The 12,617-nt window shown below is 36.8% G+C and overlaps 2 protein-coding genes across 4 annotated transcripts in view; one reads left to right on the forward strand and one right to left on the reverse strand.

Moving 5' to 3' along the window:
- The window catches only part of gapvd1 (GTPase activating protein and VPS9 domains 1), a 748,782-nt gene that overhangs the window by 283,769 nt on the left and 452,396 nt on the right, over positions 1 to 12,617 (forward strand). The gene's annotated exons all lie outside the window — the stretch shown is intronic.
- Positions 2,577 to 11,466, reverse strand: c9h5orf34 (chromosome 9 C5orf34 homolog). 3 transcript variants are annotated; one of them, XM_028457002.1, is made up of 9 exons: positions 11,206 to 11,466; positions 5,668 to 5,757; positions 5,273 to 5,578; positions 4,963 to 5,192; positions 4,795 to 4,887; positions 3,092 to 3,212; positions 2,920 to 3,007; positions 2,760 to 2,829; positions 2,577 to 2,672 (listed from the first exon to the last, which is right to left on the reverse strand). In XM_028457002.1, exons 1-8 carry the CDS (start codon positions 11,407 to 11,409, stop codon positions 2,792 to 2,794), a joined length of 1,170 nt encoding a protein of 389 aa, XP_028312803.1. In that variant the 5' UTR covers positions 11,410 to 11,466; the 3' UTR covers positions 2,577 to 2,672; positions 2,760 to 2,791. The 3 variants fall into 3 exon arrangements, 2 of the variants coding, with proteins under 2 accessions (XP_028312803.1, XP_028312804.1); XR_003674773.1 differs by lacking the exons at positions 2,577 to 2,672; positions 2,760 to 2,829 and adding an exon at positions 4,145 to 4,190 and having other exon boundaries at positions 2,996 to 3,007; XM_028457003.1 differs by lacking the exons at positions 2,577 to 2,672; positions 2,760 to 2,829; positions 2,920 to 3,007; positions 3,092 to 3,212 and adding an exon at positions 3,553 to 4,190.

Raw genomic sequence — 12,617 nt, forward strand, 5'->3', positions numbered from 1 at the left:
TGTGCCGAAAAAGCTCTTCAGTCAGAAAATGTACTACTAATTACAACAAATGTTGTAAAGCAAAAAGCAATCATAAATAGTACATTTAGAAGCTTTTGGTAGAAGTAAGTAATGTTTTTTTTGTGTATAGCACCTTTCACAGAGAGTGAAGTCACAAAGTGCTTCACAAAATTACAATAGAAATACAAAATACATTTACAGTCACAAAACATGATGGTCATAAAACAACCCTTAATCCACTGGAATTAAAAACGCTTTCTGAAACAAATAGGTTTTCAGTTTGCTCTTAAAGGTGCAATATGTAGAATATTTAAATATGTCTTAAATACCTAAAATAAAAAATTCGAGTGTTAAGAAACATGTCTTTAGCTGTCATGCCATATGTGATTTTTTTAGACTACATAGTTTTATATACATTAATAAATATTGCCGGTCCGGCAGACCTGTAGTACCTATTTTCTACCTGTGTTAGGCCTTGTGTTTCAAGAATTGAATTAATTTACCTAAAAAAAAATGAAGGGCTTTCTTTTTCCATCCTTGGACCTAAATAAGGAGCAGGCAGAGCCTCTCAGGCCCATACAGGTATCAGCTGAACCTCCTGATTGAATTATTCAATTGTCCGCAAGCTGTCAGTTGAACAGATTCACTTTCTGTAGAGTAAATAAAGTATGATTATGTTCACTGCTCTACACTTATCTGTACAACTAAAGAACAGTCAGTACCTGTAACTATAACGGGCAGCATGATGCACATACAGTATGTTAATCATTGTCCTCCTGCTGAATTACCTTTTCATCCATGAGCGGATCCACTGAGGTGTTGTAGTTAAGGAGGCACCCTAAAACAAAGCCCTGCCACCCCAATTGGTAATTTTACCCGCATACACCCCAAGTCTCGCGGTAGTTCTGGGTGTCTCACATATTAACAGCATCCCCCAAATCATTCCCAGGCAGCCCAGTCTTTGCTTAAAGTGCCAGATTTTTGAATGGGCTATAGTGAGACCTTCAGCATGACATAAATGTTCACGTAAAAATAAAATAAATAAATTTAAAAAAAAAAGCCACTCTATACAAATAAAGCCTTCAAAATAATTACATAGGACTTGACAAAATGTAGGGGAAGTCCCAAATTATTTTTTTTGTAGATAATTTGCCATTATAGGCAACACAAATAGTGAACTACATGTTTTTGAGAGAAATAATGACTGTCAGTCACAGGGCTTCTTGTGTATGCAGATGGGATTTAGATGTCTGCTAAAACAATATTTCTTCCATAAGTAAGAGCAGCTTGGTAAAATAAAACTGAGTCAGCATAGCGTCCATTTCCAAAACAAAAAAAGTCCACCTGAATACAGGAAGTCATATTTTACATGTACAAAACACCTACATTTCTTCTTTGCATTTTTACCCTGATGACAGTGTTTTGCCATCATGCAAACACAGTTCATCAGGTATTTCACCATCTAGTCTGCCTTTGACATCATTTAGTCTCATTAGTACCAGCTCAAACTGGTGTTAAATGCTTATAAATCCATGGGTATAAGGTTTTCTAACAGGAAGAAACTGCCATCTGTGCTCCTGTTAATCACATCTATAACAGGTGTTTTATGAAGTTTGTGGACTCTCACAAATACTTGGGTCTCTACCTTGATGTGTCTCACTTTTAAGCCCCACACTTCAAAGATAGACTGAACTGGTCACAACATGGAGGCTTTTGAATTGGTACGCCTTCATCTACAAATCAGTCTTTGGACTTCTGCCATTATTCATCTTCCTATGACACATCATATTTTTTTTAAATCTTTCTAAGGTAACTGAAAGAAATTGAACTGATGCAATTTGTATGTGGGAACTTTATGTATATGTATGAATAATGTAGGAAATCAGACAAGTGTAGCAGAGGAGTACAGTTAATTTTAATGTAATACTTTACACAAAAAACAGCCTTTTCTTGATTCCAGGCTATTATAACCTCTTATATCATAGAAGCTGCAGAAATAATAGCATCAATGTCCTGTATGGCTTTTGAAGTCCTTTGAAGAGCTTCAGCGATGCATTTCTCATCTAGTTGGTCTTCAGTGGCATCTGTAGGAGTACCTTCTAACTCTGCAAGTTCTTTCTCTCTGGAGCCCTGGAGTTGGCTGTATTCCATCAGAACTGGGTACAATAAGTTAAAGATTAAATTAAATAGATAGATAGATAGATAGATAGATAGATAGATAGATAGATAGATACTTTATTCATCTCCAAGAGAAATTCACAGTTCCAGCAGCTTACAGGTATGGGAACACAGGGGCATGCAGGGAAAGTACAATGTAAAAATTTAAAAATTTTAATTAACAACCAATTAAATAAATGTTGAGCAGTAAAGACGCACACCGTGGCTTGATAGTATGCTACAAGTCTGTGTGAATGGCATTGGTCTCTCAAACATAGGCAAAGTACTGAAGGATACTGTTAAAGCGTTTCATTTTCTCCAGTTCTGCAGCAACAAGATCTGACCTAAAAAAAATGCAGGATGAAAGTGTTAACATGTGAACAAAAAATGGCAAAGTGATTACAAGATAAAACTCACCTCCAATCTGCTGTTTGTTTGACATTCACATCTTGCTCATCAATCACAGCATGGGAAGGTTTCTCTTCACAAACTACTGGTTTGAAAAAATGCCTCTCCTAATAATAAATTGGCAGTACATTACCAGTTAAAATTCTTAGATGCTGCAAAAATATTTTAGCTGAAGTGCAAACGCATTGTTTGACCTTTTGCAAGCAACTTGGCATGACAGAGAACTTCAACAATTGCAGGGCTTGGATGTATCCAGCAATGAGCCTGTAAAAATAGTAACGCAATCGTAAACAACATGAAATATTTTGAGACATTTAAGAAATAAGACCCATGATGTTGCTTTTGCTTACCTACTTGCACGAGTAACAGTAGAGCTCACTAAATAGACTTGTCCGAGTACATCAGGGGGCAGGCTGCTTACATGGTAAGTCACCTCTTTCCTCTGTAAACGAAACACATTTTTGGATTTAAAACACTTCTCCAATGACATATACTTATATTCCTGTGGTTAAATATATAAGTTTACCTTCTTCCTTCGAAGGTCATATTTGTAGTGGGTAAAATAGCCGTTAAGGACAGCATTAGACCTGATGACTGATTCATCTCCTGGAGAAACTTCTATAACTGGGTCAGTGCCATTCAGAATCCTTTGCAGCACACATGAAGATTAACACATTAGCATCGTAGATCATTGTGTCTCCCCCCAATAAAATACCTGCTATTTTTCTAAAAGGGATCCTCCACAGTTTTTGCAAATGTGGCCTAAAACCTTTGAAATGTCCTTCTATGATCTATGTCTAACAAAATGCATTATTTTGCACCAAATTCGTTTTATTAACTTTTAAAAATGTGACTAGTTTACTGTTTGAGAGCCTGTGCGCCGCCATGTTGAAATGACGTCATTGATGACGCCAATCACCCCTTTCAGGCCATTGAGTTCTATAGGAAGCATTCAGGATCATTTAGCAGCTTTTTTAGTCAAAATGACAACTTGGGCTGCTTTGGGTTGCTTTAAAAATCAGTAAAAGTTAAAAAAAAGTTCCTGTAAACCTCTTTTTTTTAACCAAAATTTGGAACAAAATCCGTGTAGACGGCATGAAGAAGAGAAGATCACTTTAATGCAAGTTTTATTGACTTATTGCACACTTCATAGCTGTGGTCAGAATTAACCAGTCAGATAACGAGTCATGTTACATAGTTCTTGCTTCACTGTTTGAAGGGAATTAATCATTCCAAATTAGCTGTTTACAAAAAATGTATCTTCTATATGTCTTATACTATAGTAATATAATGTTACCGCTAACTATAGATAGTTTTATTAAGGAGAAGAGAGCCATTATTAATTTGCAACATTAGTTGTGTCACAATCCCAAGAGGGACATTAGACTAGATATATAATGAAGCATGGTGGTGGCAGCATCATGAACCAGGGTCTTAAAAATAAAATGATCAGTTCAAAAACAACACTGTCAAGCTCCAGTTACAAAATGAACTTGATTTACGTGACGCTTTATTTATTACAATAACAGCACACTCACCCATTCACGTGTGGGACAGAGCTGCCATGCAAGGCACTAACCTATCATTGGGAGCCAGACCAGAAGACAGCCCCTCTACCACTCGAGCTACGCTCACCAACGACAAAACATCCAAAGACATAATCAAAAAGCAAACAAATACACCACAAGAAAGTTTAGAATTAATTGGTTTTCTGGCCAAGATTTGAACACATGCTCAGAAAACACTGTTACGCATTAGAAAGTATTAAAAATAATAGTAGAAATTGCTGCTTCCTGTAATTTTTTTTTGAAAAGTGCTATATAAAACTGATGCATTATTATTATAAATAAGAAGCTTTACCAAAAACCATTACTGAGTCATGACGGTCCATGCAGACAGTGATTGGAAAATAATATGCCTCAACAAAGTTGGATCCTGTGAATATGTGCAAATGGTTGATTATTTTTATTTGGTTGAATTAGACACACTATAACTAAAAAACAATATCACTATACTGACAAGTAGAAATCATCTTGGTCTTAATTGACAATTTGACAAGACTGGTACATCTACATAAACAATAATGAGACCATGGTTGGACAGAATAACATTTACGGTGCAAACTGGTTCTTAAGTCACCCTAACATATAATAGATTATTGGATATATATAATTTATTATAAATAATCTATCCGAGGCATTTTATTGTCGTAGACAGATATGTACTCACCTGTAAATGATGCCTTGACACCACATCACCTTTAGAAGATCTGTTGGCAGATCTGAGTCCTCATCTGTGGCCAAAGGATCTTTAAATTTCCACCTTAAATACATGCACATGAATGCCACACTGATTCAATAGATGTTGTGCTAATACGATATATTTGACTCTGCATACCTGTGCAAATGAGGTGAAGGACATGTGAGAGGCAAAGCCTGAGGAAGCAGGGACCTCCTCGCTTCACTAGAGATGTCTGGCTTGTGTGCTTTGCTGGTTGTCTCTGCTCCATCTTCAGCATCAGAGACATGAGCTGTCCAGTAATAGCGAGCCAAGGAGAGCGGATACACCCACATAGAGGGCACTGTATAGCACGAGTGATGCTGGACTACTGTGGTAGACTGATACATCTATTCAGGTCGAGGACACAAGAAAACAGAATTAATCATCAAAGCTGATGGATGTTATAGATCTTTTGGAAGAGCACTACCTTGGGCTGTGTGCAGATATTTGTTGAAGAACAACTCATTGATTGTGTCAACTCTTTGCCTCCGTTAGGAGTATGTTCGGTTTGATCACCTTTTAAACCCCCCGAACTTCCATAAGTATCTCGGTAGGACTGGTTCTGACTCAGGTTACACATGAACTCAACAGAGAAGTCCTCTCCTGAGGACGCCAGCATCAGGGTGGCTTCTCCTCCTTTTGACCTTACGATGATCTCACCTCCAGGTCCAAGCTCAGCCTCGGAAAGTGACCAGTCAGGCCAATACACATTAGAGTCAATCCTGAAAAAGGGCTGCAGGAGTGAAAAACAGATTTTGAAGACAATATAGATATCTTTAAAAGTACAAATGTTATTGTATTGTACGAAAGTAGTTATTGTACCTTCTTGCTTTCAGCAGAAATGAGCTCCTCCGGCAGGTATGGCTGACTGGCATATTTATTTCTGAAGGCAAGGGCAGCTACTAACAGTTCCTGTAAGAAGATGGGTATAAAGATGTTGATCAGACTATGTTTTCCTCTTCAATGAACGTTTAACATTTAAAGTGCTATACAATAACTCTGCAACAAAAGAAACCTGAGATATATCCAAAACCAACATCTCAGGTATTATAATATCTGTGGTGTGACTTTTAAATTATATTTATCCTATTGATCCTTTATTCTCTATCTATTCTTTATTTATCCCTCATCCTTTATATTTATCAATATTATTATTATTATTGTTGCTGGGTTGTTCTTTTTTTTTTGTTGTTGTTTGTTTTGTGCACCAACTACCAAGACAAATTCCTTGTACTGTCCTTAAAACTGTACATGGCCATTAAAAACATTTCTGATTCTGATTCTGAAAAAGTAGATGATAAACTTGTGATAATACGGCTTCATCCATATCGTCTCCAGGAGAATAATTTGTCTGATCTAACGTGTCACAGTATGAGAATCCTACGTGGAGGACCTGAGTACCAGCCCTGGTGATGCTCTTTATCGATTTGAGTTTCACTTTTGATCGTGTTTTGATGTCATTTACTTATCTTGTTCCGTTTTAGAGAAACGTTATTAATCCCGGATGGAGAAACTCATTTGCCTCCAAGTTGTGCGGTTCACACATCTGCTCTGTCTACATGTTTCTCTTGTCTCATCAGTGTGTGTGTGTGTGTGTGTGTGTGTGTGTGTGTGTGTGTGTGTGTGTGTACTGTGAGTGATTACTGGTAGGCTTCCTCCTGTGTGGCACTCAGCTGTGCTTCATTTCCTACATACCCTCCCTCACTATTTAGCTGAGTGTTAGGACACTGAATGGTTGTTGGTTCATTGTCTTCTGTTTCCCCAATAATTATTGTCCCCTGGTTTGTCAGCCAGTTTGTATCTTTGTTTTGGACTTAGTAGTTTCAGTTTAATTATTAAATGGACTTATATTTAAATCTAGTCCTGCCTGCAATCTCTGCATGTGTGTCCTCCAACATTTCTCTGACACAAAACACATAAATATAACATTAACCTATGAATATTTGCCCTGGTATTTGTGGGCATGGTTTCTGTCCAGTCTTGATCAAGGTTTAACAAACATAACTTGATGGGACAACCTTGAGCTATGTTTGTGGAATGGCTTTTTTAAGGTAGGGAAAGACACAGTACCTTAGTCAGGGAGATCAACAAGTACCAGCTAAGACAGAACGTGAAAATTAAAGACTTCACAAAGCCATTGTAGAGAAATTGTATTGCTAGTGTAGGATAGAATAACTATTAACGACACACATGGACTATGCCAATTAATTTAGTTTTAATAAATAACTTCCCATTTGTATTGATGAGTTTTAAAAATATATTTTGCAATCATAATCCATTTTAGATTAACTCCTAAAAAGCATAGTTAATCAATGTATTGTTTGTACTGATTAAGGTAATGGCTAATATTCAGTTTGATCTACATTTCATTTGAACAGAAATGTTGTTTTATTTGTCCACCTCTCCTCAGTCTACTTATCTAAAGTGGACGTTCTGTCCTAAAAACACAGCCGCTATCTATGACAAACAAATCCAGCAAACAGTCAGAAGAAAGGATTAGAAAAACACACATACAGGAATTCTTATCAATTGTATTATCTATTTTAAGAGAATAAAAACAATACCTAACCATCTGATAGTTCTACAAATAACAGTCAATAATCAATACACAGCCGCACAATTATCGACTAAAACACATGAATCAAAATAAATCAGTGGTTAATCAATAATCCTACATTAACACTTAAAATTGTAAAGCTTTGCTTAAGAATTATAACAGAGGAAGGGTGAGAACGGTGTGTTTATCTTATCTCCCAATGTTCTGGTGTGTTAGCAGCTTCAAGGTCAAGAGTGTAACAGGTCAGTTTATTTTGTTATTCAAATTATTTTTATTGTGTCAGTTAAGCAAAAGTGCGTCTGATTATTTAAAATGTTGTGGGTCAGGTTGATTGCATATGAAGAAATAATAAGTGGTGGTGGAAAAAACAAGACAGTGAGTGCAGAGACATCAGGATGAGATTTTGCACTGCGGCAAAGTGGCTAAGAAGACATTTGGGCAAAATACATTTTGTTAAAAACTGATTCTTGTTCATGTTGGGTGTGGGATACATATGTATGTGTATATACGTATATATGCATATGTGTGTATCCATAAAATGAAGAGTCCGTCCTTAAGACTGCTCTACTGTAAAGTGTCTTGAGATACCATTGGTTATGATTTGGCGCTATACAAATAAAAGATTGATTGATTGATTGATTGATTCTGGCTGAAACATATCCTCCAACTCGAAACTCAGGTTTGAACAAATTGCAGAAATATTCCAACTTCGCTTACAATTCATAATGCTAATGACAAATATGATTAAACCAAAATCTGTATAATTCACTTTAAGGCCTATATTTCTGCATGCTTAATAAAATAGTTAATGTAGAGAACAATTCCACTTGCCCAGAGTGCTAGAAAATCCTGGTATTAGAGTGAGCATTTCATGTAATAATAATACATCAACTTTATATAGCCCTCACTCAAAGACGCTTCACAGAATCAAGGTTCTTTCACTCCACACTCAGTAGTGGTAAGCTACTATTGTAGCCACAGCTGCCCTGGGGCAGAGTAATGAAAGCGAGGCTGTCATAGTGCGCCATCGGCCCCTACGAAATGTATAATCAAGGTTGCTCGATTCACTTCAGTCCAATTATTCACAGGATTAATACAGAGAAACAATCACGCACACTTTATTTCACTCCTCTGGGTAATTCACAGACTTAAATAAACCTAAAATTCATGTTATTGAACTGCCAGAAGAAACTCAAGAATCAAGAAAATACCCATGTAGGCATGTGGAGATAAAGAACAAGCAAACTCCACATAGAAAGGTTCTAGGAAATAAAAATCTGTACGCAGGCCACTGCACCACTGTACTGTTTTTAGCTCATTAATTAAATTAACACTTTGCAGTTTTTGTCATCAATAACAATGCAGAGACGAGGGTGGAGCTACACCTCTGGAACCTGATTGGACATCTTCAGTACCACCCCAGATGATTGATAGGTCACTGTTTATCAAGCTACCAAATGCAGGTCTTTTTTTTTTTTTTTTTTTAAATTGCCCAGTATTTGGCTGCGTCCAAATAGTCCCTCCTATCTCCTTTCCTATCCACATTTCCTAAACCCCCGAAAGTCTTTGAGTTTCCATGATAAGAAATATTCAAATTATCTTTAAGATAAGGAAAGGAGGCTCAAAGCTTCTTTTATAACCTCCTTTAATGTTTCCTAGGCTAAAGTTTAGCCAATGTTGCAGCTTCTATCAATCTTTGGCTTGGGTTTTTCTCCCCATCGACTGCCTGATTTTCTGCCTTTTATACTCCCGTATGAACCTATAAGGCAGTAGGAACAGCTGCAGGTTGTACCATCTACTGTCATTATGGTAGCAGCATTTGGCTGACCTGACACATCCAGAGCAGTGTTTGGGTTTGGTGCTGTTGGGGCAGAATAATTAGTTATGCTTAATAATATAATTACTTATATATTTTAATCCTTAAGCCTTGGGGTGTAACTTTTCATTGTGTGATTTCTCATGTCTTCAACTTTAACTTGTCTTCACTCTGGGTCAGAACAGCCTGTCCAAAGTTCCAAAACAACCACAAGGACAGACACACACACTCACATAGCACACCCCATACACATTCATTCATTCACACAAACACATAGTTCGCACACACCTCCGTTTCCATAGCAATCAGATAACGGGGAGCGAACTGTTTTGACTCGAGGAGTAAACTGTCTTTCTTTCCATCTCCTGCCCTCCCTCCTTCTCCCTGTCTCTATCCCTATCTCTCGGGGGGAGGAGGGAGGGGGGAACTAAGGGGAGATATACGTGGCTTTAATATTGTGTCTCGTCACTCTGTCTTTGGATCGCCTGGCCAGGGGTTCACCATTTTTGTTTCCATCTTGTACCTTTTTTCTTAGTTTAGAATAAACTTTTTTTTAAATAAAATCATCAATGCTTCTCCTGGACTCCATCATTCAACCAGAGCAATAAATCATGTCTCCAAATGAGGTCAACCGTAAATTCAGCCGTAACAGTGCCTTGCTCTGGCACCCTTCCAGCTACCAGGGCAACTTCCGTATTTTGTCTGCACCGGGACTTGAACCAGCGACCCTCCGGTTCCCAACCCTACCCATACATGAATACATAATATAGCTCTTTGAAATTACTTTGAATTTAATTTAATTTACAAATTCAGAATAACTTCACTGTCTACTTTTTTGTTTTTTGCAAAAGGCAGAAATATATTGGTTTGCATGTGAAAAAATCTGAAAATGGGTCAGACGGGACACATTGAAAACATATATATTATGTTTATACATATATAAAAAAAAGACATTAGATTTTTACTACTTAAGTACCAAGATGAATTCATTAAATAAATGTCTACCAAAGTCAGAAACATGAATAACTTGTCACGCAGTTTGTCTGTGCCTTTCATACATGGTGTCGTTGTATGTAGTCGCCACAAAGGTTTGCTGTGCTGCCTGGGGATGCTCCAATCGCTATTAAAAAAGGGTGAAAATGTATGGCTTCACAACCGAACCAGAGATTAGAAAGACATGGTTAGCCAAAGTCAGCTGTGGCAATCTCAAAATAAATCAGGATTATAACAATTAAAAAATCTGTGAGGTGATCATATTCAAACACTTCATTTGCACTTTTTCACAAATAACACAATTGATAGGCTTATTGTTTGATTTTAAAAAATAAATAAATAAATTTAAAAAAAGACATGTAGTAGGGATGTCCCGATACAACTTTTTCCACTACCGATATATATTGTAGCCTTACGTAGTGGCCGATACCGATATTGAGTCGATGCGATAAGAAGAATCATAGAAAGTTAAAAAAGGCTTGATTATTATTATTTAAAAAAAACCATTTATTATAAACCAATGGATTACATATAATTAACCTTTTAGAATAAGAATAGTCTATGATTGAATAAAAGAAATAAAAAAATAAAATAGAAGATATTGAAAAAATAAATAAATTAAAAAAAACAATATATATTTTATCTGAGATTTTAGATGCAGTCCGATACAATCTGATATTTCTTTTCCGGCTGATATTGGACCGATATCCGATATGCATCACAAACTGGCTAATCCGCTCTAGCTCCATTGCGCTGCAATAGTCAACTGCTCACTTCCGGGAACTATTGTGAGGCTCCTTGAGCCGCCATTGCTGTAAAAAAAACGCTCCATTTGACGTTCTTTTTACACACGACGTGGGTTGCCGCAATGTGTTAAGACCCATGAAGAAGATTCTAAACACTTTTATTCTCGCCTTGGACCGTTTGGGGGTCAGAAGCCTGTAGTTAATGGGTTAAATGAGATTTTAAAAGCGACTGTTGTTTATCTTTCTACCTTGTACTCGCTGATGGTGAACCTGGTCCTCTGTCGGACCCTTCCCATGGCCTGTCGAGAATGTGTGCGGGATTCCGCAGCTTTCAGCAGCAGAAACTCACAACCACACGGTGACAGCTGGAGCTGAGCCCCATCCACGTAATGAACCTCCAGAGACTCGTCCTCATACATAACCATCGTACTAACAGCAGCACGGGTTTCCATTGTTACTGTTGTTGCCGCGCTGCCACTCAAAACACGACGACTGCGTCCATACGTCCGTAAAACGCCAACGTCATTACGTAGAAACGGATCCTCAGAAACGTCACAAGTGTCACGCAATGAAAAAAGTAATATTAGTTTTGAGAGTACTTTATCTACAATTCCCAGTTTCATTTTTGTCATTTGGGAACAACCACCGCCATTCTATCTCATGTTTTTATGTAAATAGTTTGTGTTTACAGTAGATATACTTTTATTTTCAATAATGTTGATAACTAATTCTTTTTACCTAGAGTTTTCCTATAATGTTTGCTATGTAGGATATAGGGTTTACACGTGAATTTCTCTTGGAGATGAATAAAGTATCTATCTATCTATCTATCTATCTATCTATCTATCTATCTATCTATCTATCTATCTATCTATCTATCTATCTATCTACAGTATCTATCTATCTATCTATCTATCTATCTATCTATCTATCTAAAACACATACTATGTTACTACATTATTATAGTGTAGAATAGCCTGAATTTTGAGAACTAATTAAAAATATTCATTGTCAATCGGCCACTTGCTAATTTCTTCAAAGACGAATTTGTTAATTTGCTTAAACTAAAACGTTAAGGTATTATATCCAAAAAAAATATTTAGCAGATAGCAGAGATGATAGATAAATGGGTAAATTATTTGTTACAAGTTTGGGATACGTACTTGGGATATTAATCACATTTATGTGTGTGATTTACCTAAGATATTCACTGAGTTGTCAACTCGTCAATGACAATAAAATGTCTTTTATAACCTTTGTTATGAGCAATTACCCTGTAGATGTATGACTGGATGTGTAGTGACGTCATTGAGCACAATATGTTCTGTATAAGAGATGGTTAGATGAATATTCTTAGCTTTGGATTGTTGCAATTCTGTATGCATAGCATGAGGCCACTGATCTATAATGAGTTTTCTTCAGCTTGAATGGTAGCTCTGACATACTACATCACACTGATAATTAACAGACACATTTGTAGAGCACAAAGATAAACCAACATCTGTGCGCATGCAAGACATTTTAGTTTACATTGTTATACCTATGTAATGTAGTGCATGTTTACATAGAACTGATGCTGCATACATGCACTGCACTTCTTTGCACTTATCTTTGGCCTACAGTGTTTTTGTCTCCTCGAGGTAGAAGGTGAGGACCGACA

Source organism: Gouania willdenowi, chromosome 9 (assembly GCF_900634775.1).
Source record: "Gouania willdenowi chromosome 9, fGouWil2.1, whole genome shotgun sequence".
Taxonomy (NCBI): domain Eukaryota; kingdom Metazoa; phylum Chordata; class Actinopteri; order Blenniiformes; family Gobiesocidae; genus Gouania; species Gouania willdenowi.